We start from the raw sequence: 15,128 nt of genomic DNA on the forward strand, positions 1-15,128 counted from the left end.
CAATCTCATATCTTTATCTTGTCCTACCACTCCAATCCCTCCTCAGGATCCCCCTAAGCGAAGGTGCCTCTGGCGTTTTGCCTCTGCTAGTTGAGGGGACCTGAGGAGGTATTTTGCTGATTTTCCTTGGAATGACTACTGCTTCCGTGTCAGAGACCCGTCTTTGTGCGCTGAGCGCATAACAGAGGTGATAGTGTCTGGCATGGAGGCATACATTCCTCACTCTTTTTCTCGTCCTAAACATTCTAAACCTTGATTTAACACAGCTTGTTCTCGTGCTATACATGATAGAGAGGTGGCCCACAAAAGGTACTTAAGCCTTCCATCACCAGAATCTCATGCACTTTATATTTCTGCCCGGAACCATGCCAAGTCTGTTCTCCAACTAGCCAAAAAACTCCTTCATTAACAGAAAATGTCAAAACCTTTCAAAGTCGTGACTTCTGGCATCTAGCCAAAAATATCTCCAATAACTTTGCTTCTTCTTCTTTCCCTCCTCTATTTCAACCAGATGGCACCACTGCTATCACATCTATTTCTAAAGCTGAACTCTTTGCTCAAACCTTTGCTAAAACCTCTACCTTGGACGATTCTGGGCTTGTTCCTCCCTCTCCTCCACCCTCTGACTACCTCATGCCACCTATTAAAATTCTTCGCAATGATGTTTTCCATGCCCTCGCTGGCCTAAACCCTCGGAAGGCTTATGGACCTGATGGGGTCCCTCCTATTGTTCTCCGAAACTGTGCCTCCGTGCTTGCACCTTGCCTAGTCAAACTCTTTCAGCTCAGTCTGTCAACATCTACCTTTCCTTCTTGCTGGAAGTTTGCCTACATTCAACCTGTTCCTAAAAAGGGTGACCGTTCTAATCCCTCAAACTACCGTCCCATTGCTTTAATTTCCTGCCTATCTAAAGTTTTTGAATCTATCCTCAACAGGAAGATTCTTAAACATCTACCACTTCACAACCTTTTATTTGATCGCCAGTATGGGTTCCGTCAAGGCCACTCTACTGGTGATCTTCTGGCTTTCCTTACTGAGTCTTGGCCTAAAATCTCTTTTAGAGATTTTGGTGAAACTTTTGCTGTTGCCTTGGACATATCAAAAGCTTTTGATAGAGTCTGGCACAAAGCTTTGATTTCTAAACTACCCTCCTACGGTTTCTATCCTTCTCGCTGTAACTTCATCTCAAGTTTCCTTTCTGACCGTTCTATTGCTGCTGTGGTAGACGGTCACTGTTCTAAATCTATTAACAGTGGTGTTCCTCAGGGTTCTGTTCTGTCACCCACTCTCTTCTTATTATTCATTAATGATCTTCTAAACCAAACTTCTTGTCCTATCCACTCCTACGCTGATGATACCAACCTGCACTTTTCCACGTCTTTTCATAGACGTCCAACCCTTCAGGAGGTAAACATATCACGCAGGGAAGCCACAGAACGCCTGACTTCTGATCTTTCTAAAATTTCCGATTGGGGCAGAGCAAACTTGGTATTGTTCAATGCCTCAAAAACTCAATTCCTCGATCTATCAACTCGACACAACCTTCCAGACAACTATCCCCTCTTCTTCAATGACACTCAACTGTCCCCTCTTCTACACTGAACATCCTCGGTCTGTCCTTTACTTATAATCTGAACTGGAAACTTCACATCTCATCTGTAGCTAAAACAGCTTCTATGAAGTTAGGTGTTCTGAGACGTCTCCGCAAGTTTTTCTCACCCCCATAGCTGCTAACTCTTTACAAGGGCCTTATCCGTCCATGTATGGAGTATGCTTCACATGTCTGGGGGGTTCCACTCATACTGCTCTTCTAGACAGGGTGGAATCAAAAGCTTTTCGTCTCATCAACACCTCTCCTCTAACTGACTGTCTTCAGCCTCTCTCTCACCGCCGCAATGTTGCATATTTAGCTGTCTTCTACCGCTATTTACCGCTGCTTTTCTGATCTTGCTAACTGCATGCCTCCCCTCCTCCTGCGGCCTCGCTGCACAAGACTTTCTTCTTTCTCTCACCCCTATTCTGTCCATCTCTCTAACGCAAGAGTTAACCAGTATTCTCAATCATTCACCCCTTTCTCTGGTAAACTCTGGAACTCCCTGCCTGCTTTTGTATTTCCACCTTCCTATGACTTGAATTCCTTCAAGAGGGAGGTTTCAAGACACTTATTCATCAATTTTTGACCACTGCTTTGACCCTTTTATGGGAGTGGCATTTCAGTGGGCATTATTTTTATTAGATTTTTGTTGCCCTTGGCCAGTGTCCTACATAAAAAAAAAAAAAAAAAAATATATATATATATATATATATATATATATATATATATATATATATATATATATATATATATATATATATACACACACACACACACACACACACACACACACACACACACACACACACACACACACACACATTGAAAAGGAAGATGTGAAGCAGTTGTATAGGAAAAGTATCAAGTCTACTTGACCTACATTGAGTGCACTGATCCTGTAGTGGTGCTGCAGCAAGACAGGCATCAATGAATCACTGCCATCTCCTATAAGAAAAATATTCAAATGCATAAAAAAAAGTAAGATCTTTTTGTTGATGAAACAATAAATGTAATTATGAAGTTTAATGAGCTTAATTCTTTCTTTAATGCAAAGTAAGTTAGTTACTTTAACGTAATGGATCTGATTAAACTATTAGTCCTACTCGTGATTTTTATGTGAAAAACTCATGTTGGGTAATGTATATTAAACTATGATTCCACTTAACAATGTCCTCATAAGACTGAAACAAATAATCAGTGCAGACAAACAAGAATTAATGCGAAAAAAAACATTTAAATAAAAAATCGATTTAAATAAAAAAAAATGCGATTCAAATCAATCGAATTTTGTTTTTAGAAAAAAAAAAAAAAATTCCCGACCTTGCTATTTGTTATTTTTTATTTCAACTTTGGTGGTTATTTTTGTTTTTGTTATATTAGTTATTCAAGTCTCATCCCTGTTAATTTTGAGATTTATTTATTTTTTATTTATTTTTTTCTTTTAATTTGAAGTGTATCTTTTGTTGCTTTCATCTTCCATATTATATATTTACTAGTGCTTTTATTCAATCTTTTATTTCTACGCCATATAACTTATTTCTCTAATGGTCATATTTTCCTCTCTTAATCAATTTTTCTGTGAAATGTATTAGTTGTAGTTTACATATTTTACCTGCGTCGAATGTTACGGTTAATTACGATCTGTTATCTACCTGTATATAGTAATTCGATAACTGTAAGGCACACTCTATTCGTATGATTACAGTTAATGATAGTGTAGTATATTATGATGTGTTTTTACTGAATTTTCGTATGACTGAAGTGTTAAATTGTACCGCTTTTACACTACCATTTATTTATTTACTTGTATATATTCAATCCCAGAAACCTCACTTTGATTATATACAGCCACGTGTTGCGAGCCTTTCACTGTCTAATGTAGTTTGTAATCACCGCGAGGAATTAACGCTGAGGTAATGAGAGACTCGTTAAATGGCCATCATTAAACTTATTAAACCTTTACATCCATCACCATTACTTAACTACAACATAAAATCTTCCTTATATCCTTATTATACTTGTTACTTATTGGATAGATGTCTGATTTTCCGTTCCCTTCACCCTTCCCATTCCCATTTTCTTTCCCCTATCCCATTCCCTTCAAGTACACTCCACCCACACACCTACGCTGGCTTCCGGGAACACCTGTGGACATCTGGACATATATGCCTCGCTAACCTGTTCCTTCTCGCCTTTGCAGATAAGATGGGAGAAAAATATCACTCTAGGGGAGCCGCCGGGGTTCCTCCATTCGTGGTGGTGGTAAGTACTGGCACGGGATTTGTTGATTTGTTGATTGTATGGAGCATATCAATAAAAATACGTGAATAAGTAAGATGTGCGATGGTAGGTAAGATATAGTGAGTACAGTTTTGTTGTTGTGGTGTATGTAAAAGTAATAGGAACGAGAGAGAGAGAGAGAGAGAGAGAGAGAGAGAGAGAGAGAGAGAGAGAGAGAGAGAGAGAGAGAGAGAGAGAGAGTGAGTGATATTTTACCTGGCCTACCTGCCTAACCCTTTCTTTAACTTCCCATGTGGCTTCTCAGGCTTGATAAAAAAAAAAAGTTTGTCGTGCAGTTTAAATTTTCAAAGGCACCGTTGACGCAAACAGTAAAATAAATAAATAAATAAATATAAATAGAATGCTCAGTATAATGACCTTGGGATATTGTGATGAAGTAGCAAGTTTCGTATTGTTAATCATTATCAGTCAAGGGGTGAACGCTGTTGTGAGTAGCAGAAGTCTTTTGTCTGTATATCTGTATAACACTGTTTGGGAGGAAGAGGAGGAGGAAGAGGAGGAGGAGGAGGAGGAGGAGGAGGTGAGAAATAAGATAATACAGGGAAAGTAAAAGAGGAAGGGATAAAAGTCGATGAAGAGGAGAGAAGGTGAAGGAGAAAGAGAGGGAGGAAAGAAGAAGCAAGGAACAGGGGGAGGAAGGGAGGGAAAGCTCAGACGAGAAATGAGGGAGGCTGGCAGGATGGGGGAAAAAATAAAAACAAGATGAACGAAAGGAAGAGGAATAAAGAGAGGCACGAAAGAGGAAGGAAGGAAAGGAGAGTAGTGGTGATAGCTTATCAGGTTATCTCACCCTCACCCCTACTGGTGACTGATTGCCTATCTTCCTCCACCTCCCTCAGCCCCCACCCGCCCTAAACCTTCCCCTCCTTTCATGCAGGAGAATACGGGAGGCGGAAAAGAGGAGGAACAGAGCTAGGAAGTAAGAAGTAAGTGGAGTGGGAATGCTGAAATATATCAATAAGTGAATACATACATGAGTGAATGAGTTAAAGGGGGATGAGGAAGTGAGGCGAGGAGAGGCAGCAGCAGACAAGGCTGGTGAAGGAAGGCTGAGGATGATGAAAATTAATGGGAGCTTAAGTTTGCTCCAGTAATTATCTTGTTGCTCTCTTGAAAGAATTTTTTTTTTTTTTTTTATTGTTTGCCATAAATTAGTCGTCGCTTGCGCTGGCACTGGCACACGAGCTCGTACACACACACACACACACACACACACACACACACACACACACACACACACACACACACACACACACACACACACACACACACACACACACACACACACACACACACATGTGCTAAAGGATTGGTGAGAGTAATGGACGGAAAACAAATGTCATAGTGAAGAATGAAGGAAGAGAAAGGCTAGAACATATATATTGAGAGAGAGAGAGAGAGAGAGAGAGAGAGAGAGAGAGAGAGAGAGAGAGAGAGAGAGAGAGAGAGAGAGAGAGAGAGACTCTTCCACTATCTGTTCTTCTCATCTTCATCCTTTTTGCTTCTTCTTCCCCCTCTCCTCTCTCTCTCTCTCTCTCTCTCTCTCTCTCTCTCTCTCTCTCTCTCTCTCTCTCTCTCTCTCTCTCTCTCTCTCTCTCTCTCTCTCTCTCTCTCTCTCTCTCTCCCCAACCATGGTACAGTTCACAGACAGCGCAGAACAGAATGGCCGGACGCAAGCTGCACCGCCCATAACAAGCTCTCTCTCTCTCTCTCTCTCTCTCTCTCTCTCTCTCTCTCTCTCTCTCTCTCTCTCTCTCTCTCTCTCTCTCTCTCTTTCTTTCTTTCTTTCTTTCTTTCTTTCTTTCTTTCTTTCTTTCTTTCTTTCTTTCTTTCTTTCTTTCTTTCTTTCTTTCTTTCTTTCTTTCTTTCTTTCTTTCTTTCTTTCTTTCTCTCTCTCTCTCTCTCTCTCTCTCTCTCTCTCTCTCTCTCTCTCTCTCTCTCTCTCTCTCTCTCTCTCTCTCTCTCTCTCTCTCTCTCTCTCTCTCTCTCTCTAGTGGGGAAACCATTTTCACTTACACACCACTGCCTCCTCCACACCAGCAGAACACCTTCCCTTGACGCCACCACCACCACCACCACCACCACAGCCACAGCCGCCGCAGCCTCCCCGTGGCCCTGCACACAACAAGCGGGTGTCGGGGCGGGTCGGGACACCTATTGATCTGGTTTAATAATGCATGGGAATTTTATCCGCGTGACCCCGTGGTGAGGCGGCGAGAGACGTGGGGTAGAGGGAGGGAGGGGGGATGCAGTGGAGCCTCTCGGGACACTCCTCTCCTCCTCCCCCCGGGTGTATAAAGGGGGTGGGGAGTATTTAGAAGGGGTATAGAAAGAGATGGCATGTATGGTCTCGAATAGGAATGTATGAATTGGATTGTATAGGGAGTGAATAGGACAGTGGATGGATGTATGGTTTGGCGAGTGGGGAGTGCATGGTTAGCTTTGGGGAGTGAATAGGAGGTAAGTCTATGGATGGCTTGGGGAGTGGGTAGTGAATAGAAGTGTATAGTGGACAGACTGGGGAGTGAATAGAGGGGAGTGTATGGATGGCATGGGAGTGGGGAGTGCAGGGCGTGTATGATGGACAGGTTAGGGAGTATAGGAGTGTATGGTGGATAGCTTAGGGAGTGGGGAGTGTGAGGGGTGGGTTGGTTTGAGTGGTGATGGACTTCTTTGGCGCCGCTACAGGGAGGTCATATGGCGCCGTCTAATAAAATAGTGTGAATGTCAGTGTTATTTTGAAAAGATGGATAAAAAAAATAGTAAAAACAATAAAAAAGAATAATTAAATAAAGAATGTAGGAAAATCATGGACTCGTAAATGTGGAAAAGAAACTAGAGGGAAAAAAGTTGAAAATATAACCGTAAACCAACCATATATAACCATACAACATACAGACAGACAGCCACCTTATGCGGACAGAACCACCACCATCACACTGACACGTATATTGTTCCTCAAATACAACTGAAGACGACTGTAACTGAATAAAAGAAAAAAAGAAAAAGAAAATGGGGCCACAAGTGCTAAGTCAGTGAGTCAGTAGGTAATCAAGAAAAAGAATTGATAAATATAATACAGTCTTATTGATTTCTTACTTCTTGCAGCTTTTCCTTACATTCTTGCGTCCCCCGAGGAAGAACATCGCTCTAACATCAGAAACACGGAAAGTTAGTCATCTTTTCAACTCAGGAGCATTTTTACACTTCAGCGTGGGAACTCGTGACGTGTAAAAATGCCGCCGGGACAGACTCACGCTCGTAGGTCCCGCAAACCAGGCCACTCGATCACCAGGGGCCGGGCAGGGCAGAGAGAGAGAGAAGCCAGGTCATTCTTCCAGTCTTCGCGATGCTGGTCTGAGTTCTGACTGGTCTTGGGAGATAGCCTTTGTATCAGCCTTCCCTTACGTCTGTTTCTTTCATTCTTGTTTTGTGTTTCGTTTTCTTTCTTTGCTTCTATAACTTGCTGTCTTTTCACTCTTCCTCCTTTCATTCTTGTATGTATGTTGCTCTTTTTTTCTTCTTTCATTCTTGTTGTGTCTATTTCTCTTTCTTTCTTTCTTTCTTCAAAACTTGCTGTCTTTTTTTCACACTTCCTCCTTTCATTCTTGTATGTTTGTTTCTTTTCTTTATTTTTTTCATTCTTGTGTCTGTTTCTCTTGCTTTTTCTTACCAAAACTTGCTCTTTTTTTTTTCGCTCTTGTTCTTTCCTCTCTCGTATGTACGTTTCTTCTCCTTTCTTCTTTCATTCTTGTGTGTTTCTTTTATCTTTCTCTTTTAAATTTAGTATCTATTTCTTTCATTCTTGTATGTCTCTTCAGTTTTCTTTCCCAAACGTATGTGCTTTCTTACTCTTTTCTGTTTCTCTCACCTCTTCTCTTTTCAAGAAGTACCCTTTTTTTTTCATATCTCTGCCTGTTTCTTTCCCAAATAATCTCTAATCTCCTAATCTCTAAGCGCAGTGTTACTTTTTTTTTTTTTTTTAATACCACCACGCGTTGACAAAGACATCCAGTCCACGACGAAGGAACGAACACAAAACAAATGACGAACAGTGCCTTCCATCAACTTAACCAATGAAGTGATGAAGGAATGAAGATACTGAGTTATTCTTACTATGGGACAGACAAACTTATGAGAATGGGTATAATATAAGGGCGTGGGTCGCAGTGAGGGCGGGGAAGGAGGTGGTGGTGAATAGTGTTGTAGAAAGAAAGTCAGAAACATTGCTAGGAAGAATAGAGATGTAAGATGTGACGGGCTGCATTATTTGAGGGAAGCGTGAGAAATTGGAGAGAGTCACAGTTGGAAAGAGAGAAATTGGGAAACCTAAAGCTATTGACTCCGCCCTGTTTGCGTGTGGTGAGAGAGAGAGAGAGAGAGAGAGAGAGAGAGAGAGAGAGAGAGAGAGAGAGAGAGAGAGAGAGAGAGAGAGAGAGAGAGAGAGCGTTGATGTGGTGAATGCATGACAGCACTTCATCGGTACCGGACACACACACACACACACACACACACACACACACACACACACACACACACACACACACACACACACACACACACACACACACACACACACACACACACACACACACACACACACACACACACACACACACACACACACACACACACACACACAGCTGCTTTTGTTCATGTACGAAAATGCATGCACAAGAACTAGAGACCAGAACTTGTGTGTGTACATATCAGCTTCCCAGAGTAGTGGCGGCATAGTGCACAAAATGCTTCACACACACACACAAAAAAAAAATAAATAAATAAAAATAAAAATAAAAAAATAAATAAAATTTAAAAAAATAATAAAAAAATATATAAATAAAATAAATAAAAGATAAATGAATCAGCCTTCTTAACTGCCTTCACCAATCACGTTCCTATTTCCTGTCGGTCTTTGCATGGAGCTCATGAGTCAGTTCATCAGTCTCTACTCAGTTTATAGACACCAAATTCACTGACAAGCCTTCCTAACATTAGTTCTTGAGGCTAATGTACGATTTTTATTTTTTATTTTTTTTAATCTATTTTTGCATAACTTTCAACATCATAACCATTCATAACACGCACATACATACAAACGTACACTATTTTTTATTTATCATTCGTATTTTCCCACTTGTCTTTCATGTAGAGAAAAGAAAAAGGAAAGTCTATTAGCTATACATTTTTTTTTCACTTTTTCCCTTCACGTAGAGATAGAAAAAGAGTGGATGGAGAACAATGGGGGAAGTAAGGAAAGAGTGGAGGGAGGAAGACGAAGAGGGAGAGGGAGAGAGGTAGACATCAAAAGAGTGGAAGGGGACAGGGAGTGAGCCAACGAAAGACTGGATGGAGTGACAGGCATTGGAGTTTGGGCTGAAGGCATAGGGGGACTGGTGGTGGTGCAGCTAAGGGGTCAGGATTTGGTGGGGGGAGAAGGAGGGGGAGGTGATCGTTAGGAGGGAGTATAAACACCTCTTGAACCGCTTGTAATTTCAACCATGTCCTATTGATCTGTCGGGAATTGTCAACCCGCCCACCTTCCATCCATCTATCCATCCATCCACAGGCTCCTCTTACCGCCACCCACCCCATCCTCTGTTCTCTCTCTGTCCCCTTCCCTTCTGTAAATCCTACCTGCACTTTACACGCAACCCCACTGCATTCTCTCTCTCTCTCTCTCTCTCTCTCTCTCTCTCTCTCTCTCTCTCTCTCTCTCTCTCTCTCTCTCTCTCTCTCTCTCTCTCTCTCTCTCTCTCTCTCTCTCTCTCTCTCTCTCTCTCTCTCTCTCTCTCTCTCGTAGGCAGCTGAAATCCTCCCACGCCCTCACGCTTTCAGACTTTTTTTTTCGTTTGGTTTTATTTTTATTTTGGTATTGGCCTGTGCATCTCTCTCTCTCTCTCTCTCTCTCTCTCTCTCTCTCTCTCTCTCTCTCTCTCTCTCTCTCTCTCTCTCTCTCTCTCTCTCTCTCTCTCTCTCTCTCTCTCTCTCTCTCTCTCTCTCTCTCAACAAGAAGCAGCTTTGAGGCGTCGCATAGAGTCGAAGCTACAAATAAATGAAGACTGAGAATCACTCACGCTGGTGTTTCGTAGTAGTGGTGGTGGTGGTGGTGGTGGTGATGATGATGATGATGATGATGATGGTGTTGGTGTTGTTATAGTGCTTAGATAAGAATATAGTTTAATGTAAGGTGTCTTTTTTTTGTTTTTTCCTTCAGTAGACTATTAGTGTGTTTTAGTGTTTATGAGGTAGATGGTTTCGTGTGTGTGTGTGTGTGTGTGTGTGTGTGTGTGTGTGTGTGTGTGTGTGTGGAGTAGGAGTGATAAGGTAATGTAGTAGTAGTAGTAGTAGTAGTAGTAGTAGGAATCGTGGTTGTGGAGTAATGAGAGAGAGAGAGAGAGAGAGAGAGAGAGAGAGAGAGAGAGAGAGAGAGAGAGAGAGAGAGAGAGAGAGAGAGAGAGAGAGAGATACCACCACGGCCACCACCACCACCACCACCACTCTGACCACTAACAACTGTAAACTTGCTATCAAGAGTAACCTTAAATAACCTAACTGAACCAAAACCAGAAGGAAAACGCTTATACTAAACTTGCATCAGCCCCATTGTTAAGATTGAGAAGCCGTAGCAGTCGGGGGATTAAAATATGGCTTCAGACAGACTACAGGGAATCTGGTAGGGTTCGGAGGGCGCCATAATATTGTCACTAGGTTATGAGACGTGGTGGTGGTGGTGGTGGTGGTGGGGGTATTGAGAAAGGGAGAAGAGAGGAGGAAGGGAGAATAGGAGAAGAAGAAAGGAGGGATAGATACAGGTATGGGGAAGAGGAGGAAGGAGAGAGAGAGAGAGAGAGAGAGAGAGAGAGAGAGAGAGAGAGAGAGAGAGAGAGAGAGAGAGAGAGAGAGAGAGAGAGAGAGATGCAGACGTGGGAAAGATAAGGAAGGTGAGAGGATAGAAGGGGAGGAAGGGAGGGAGGGATAGATGCAGGTATGGGAAAGGGAGAGAGGAGAGGGTGAGGGGAGAGGGAGAGGGCAGGGGAGGGCTGTAAGAAGAGAAGAAAGTATCCTGAAGTGAGGTCTTCATATTAAAGGTCACGTCTTGGCTCGAATTACCATCCGTGGAGAGAGAGAGAGAGAGAGAGAGAGAGAGAGAGAGAGAGAGAGAGAGAGAGAGAGAGAGAGAGAGAGAGAGAGCATATTATCATGGAATCAATCGATGTAAGGCAAGACCATAGATAGACTAGCCTATAGACTGTCTGATTGAAGTGTCTGGCATAAGGAAATCCTGTCTCACTCAGCGTTACCCAGACTGGCTCTCGGTGCAGGGACAGTCGCGCGTGGCAACCGGGGTGCCTCTGTAACGTAACCATGGAGAGTGACGCGAATATTTTGTAGTAAATGTTAGATATTCGAGGAAAATTCATCATGTAATGTTTTTCGAAGCCATCAGTTGAAGAGCTCCGACAAAAGAGGTGGGGAAAAAAAGTGGCGTGTAAAGTGAATGATGTATGATTATCTACATATATTGTGGATGGTGTGGCTCTCTGTTGCCGTCACACTGAGCTTTGTCATCTACTGTACTTTTTTTTTTTTTTTTTCTTCCTCCATAGCCATTTCAGTGTTGTTCCATTGTCTGTTTAATACCCACACCAGAGGAAGACTTTCTACCTATGAATGGAAGCGTTTGTCGGGTAATGCCTTCTGCAGGTGATACAGATTGCTGCCTTTCATTTGGACAGTTACCAAAAGCCACTGAGATGATTAGCTCCGGTTTTCATCTGCGTTTTCTTTTTAATGGCGTTGGATCCACGGTAAACTATCCCAGCGATCATGAAAACATCTAAAAACTACGCTACTTTAGTTTCTTTCACAAAGACCTGTAATCCAAAGAAGACACTGAAATATTTAAGAGCAGTGCGTAATTGTAATTCTTGCGTGAGCTCGTCTTGTTATCTGGCACGGATAAGCTTAACCAGGTTTTGTGAAGGTGAACGTGGAAGGCTAGTGATGAAAGGGACTAAGTGTTATTGATAGCCGTGTGTGCTCTTTGTGAAGGGAAAGCAAATGTACTATTATTGGGTTACTGGGGAATTGCTGGGTATTTAGGTGACTGGGAGGCTCATAGTGGTCTGTTGTGTGGTGAAGGGAAGGGAACCGGTGTTTCTTTTGTACTGGAAGGAAAGGGAACTGGACTTTTACGGGGGATTGTTAGGTAGATAGGTTATTGGGTGTTGTTATGTGGTCTGTAGGTGAAGAGAAGGGAATTGTGTTGTTACTTGGGGGTTTCCTTTGTACTGGTTAATGAAGGGAAGGGAAGCGTACTGTTACTGGGGATTTGATAGGTAGACAGGTTACTGGGTTACTAGGGATTGTTATGTACGTAGAAAAGAGAATTATATTGTTGCTTAGGTTTGTTTTGTACTGGTGTAATGGCGACTGGCGTTACTTGCGTTATTTAAGTTAATGATTAAGAAACCCTGTGGTATTTTCGGTGTTTGCGTTAAGGCGCGATAAGAGAGAAAACTTAATTCCTGGCGTCGGTCTCGGAGGCCGCGTCCTGCTGTGCATCCGTCAGGTGATAAGCCGCTAGTTGCTCTTTTCCCCGTCATTCTGTTTTGTCCAGGAATTCAGATTACACTCACGCACACACAAACACACACTTAAGTGCATAACCGTATACCACTTTCTTGCTGGTTCCAATAATCTGCGTGCTGAGCGTGACGTGGCTGCTCAGGGAAGTTTTTATTCTATTCCCTAACACACTTGTGGGGCTTCATGCACTCCCCTTAACCTCTAGGCCTCCCCGTGCAGTCTGCGGAATGTGAATGTTACTTTGGTGGGTGTGAGGTGGGTAGAGGGTGGCGTGAGGTGAAGTGAGGACGGTGGATAAGGGAGAGGAGCGCCGTACAGGATTGGGACGGGTGATCGTTGAGGTTCTTTTGGCTCGTCAAGATTGGGTGTGGCTAAGCGTAGGGCGGATCACGAGTGGCGCGGGAGGGAGGAAGAGAGGGAGGGAGGTGGTTCTTAAGCCCTTTACCTTCGTGATTGTGAAAAGGAGGTCGAGTTGTTGATTAATGATGCTTCTTATTGATGAGGCGAGTTGTTTCTCAATGACCAACTTCATTTTACTGTTTATCTATTTCTATGCCTATCTGTCTATGCATCTATTGATCTTTATCCGTTTCTATCCATATTTATTAATTATTTATCTTTCCTGCAATCTCGTAAATGTTTCTATGGCCCGAAAAAGACGAACTTAACCTCCAGTTCCCTTTCTGTGCGTCATTGTAAGCCATTGTTCATTGTGCAAATGACAACCATAGCAGTGAAAGGCTGATGGAAGGTTTTCATTCTTAGAACGATAGTTTATTATTATGGACGAGTTGATTATTGGTAAATATAATCCTTGATATTAAAAAAATAAAGTATGATTTGCGTGATTACAGCGCGCGCGCGTGTGTACAATATTAAAATACATTAATAGATAAGAATGTCTTAACTTTTGTATTAAGGAAAATATAACTTGTCCTGGTCAGAAATTAGAGACAGTAATAGGATAATGGATTTAATTATCAATATTTCTCAAGCTGTGTCTTGCTGTGAGAGAGCAGTGCACAACCCTCCGCGAAGACTCGGCCCCCCACCCCCCCCACACCCCACACTTGTAATGCAGGTCACGTGTGTGTGTGTGTCGCTGTGACGGGAATATAAAACCTTTCCCTGCCGCGTCCTGTGATTCAGTTTGTGCGTTTGAATCAGTTTGTAGCTCCTAAAGTGAGGTTTGTCGAGCCTTATATTCGATCTTGTGTTAGTCATCAGGGGCGTAATAGTATATATATATATATATATATATATATATATATATATATATATATATATATATATATATATATATATATATATATATATATATATATATATATATATATATATATTTTTTTTTTTTTTTTTTTTTTTTTTTTTCTCACGTCTCTGGTTCTATTATGTAAACGAGAAAATTCGACTGAGGACATGGCGATGGTGGTTCTTTTCTTTCGCATGTGGGTAAGTGAAGCAGACGCATAATACTTGTTTCGCATCAGTGGCTTTTATGTCAACTGGAAGATTCAACTCAAGACATACTGTTAATTTTTTCCTTCCTTGTAATTACGGAAGATCCCAAGTATGTAAGTGAAACAGATATGTAATAGTTTTCTTTTTTTATTTTTCTCCTTTTTTTTTCGTTTTTCGTATCAACGGTTCCATTAAGTAAGCTGGAAGATTCGCTCGACTAAGATCATGGCAGTGGTTTTCTTTCTTTGCGATCACGAAAACGCCACAAAAAAAAAAAAAAATTATTGGGATATTAATTAGTTGCAATTATTGACCTCGATTTCATGTTACTCACTGATTGTCTTAATTGCACCTTAAAGACTGGGATTGATTAGTGTGCGTATTCATTGCTGCCTTAACATTTTTACGTAGTGTGCGTACCTAGTTTTTACTTTGTTGACGTGTGTGTATGTGTGTTTGTTTGTTTGTTTGTTTGTTTGTTTGTTTGTAACGGGGGAGGGGGGGGTATGGTGAAGACTGGATGAGGAGGGAGGGAAGAAAGAAGGGCAGGTTCATTCTTTCCTTTCACATTTAGGAAAGATATACAACGTAATTAATTTAGTACGGCAGGTAACCTTGTTATAGGCCTACTGACTTTGTTAGGTTTTTAGTCCTTTGTGTGTGTGTGTGTGTGTGTGTGTGTGTGTGTGTGTGTGTGTGTGTGTCCCTCACTCCTCCGGGGCAGCATGTGGTAGTGATGGTTGCTGTGGTGGTGGTGAGAATGACGTTACTGTTTTCTGTTAATTGTGAAAGTGTTGTTTTTGGTGGTGAGTGGTGACAACGATAGCTTGGTGATAGTAGTTGTGGATATGTGTGGCTGCATGGGGTGAGGTGTATGCTGATACTGAGAGGGTGGAGAATAGAGAGAGAGAGAAAGAGAGAGAAGCGTGAGGCAGTGTTGGTGGAGGGAGGAGCAGGTAGGCAGCGGTGGAGGCGAAGATCCCCACCTTTCCGAAAATGACAAACACACCGCTCGGGTATCGCGCCATATTCGTCTGCATCACCCGCTGGTCCATTGTGGCAGTGGGGAGAGGCTGAGTATGGGCGTGGGAGGGTGCGGGCGGCGTGGACTGGTGCTGGGTGACGGTGGGCGGGTGGGAGGGGGACGAGTGGGTGCCAGGGTGTGGAAGATGTGGATATA

The 15,128-nt window shown here is 42.3% G+C and overlaps 1 protein-coding gene across 1 annotated transcript in view; it reads left to right on the top strand.

The window, feature by feature from the left end:
• The window catches only part of LOC135101395 (single-stranded DNA-binding protein 3-like), a 200,752-nt gene that overhangs the window by 48,436 nt on the left and 137,188 nt on the right, over positions 1-15,128 (top strand). The window contains 1 exon segment of the mRNA XM_064005322.1: positions 3,795-3,856. Within this exon segment, the coding sequence (XP_063861392.1) occupies positions 3,795-3,856 (62 nt within the window).

The sequence above is a fragment of the Scylla paramamosain genome, chromosome 6 (assembly GCF_035594125.1).
Source record: "Scylla paramamosain isolate STU-SP2022 chromosome 6, ASM3559412v1, whole genome shotgun sequence".
In the NCBI taxonomy this organism is placed as follows: domain Eukaryota; kingdom Metazoa; phylum Arthropoda; class Malacostraca; order Decapoda; family Portunidae; genus Scylla; species Scylla paramamosain.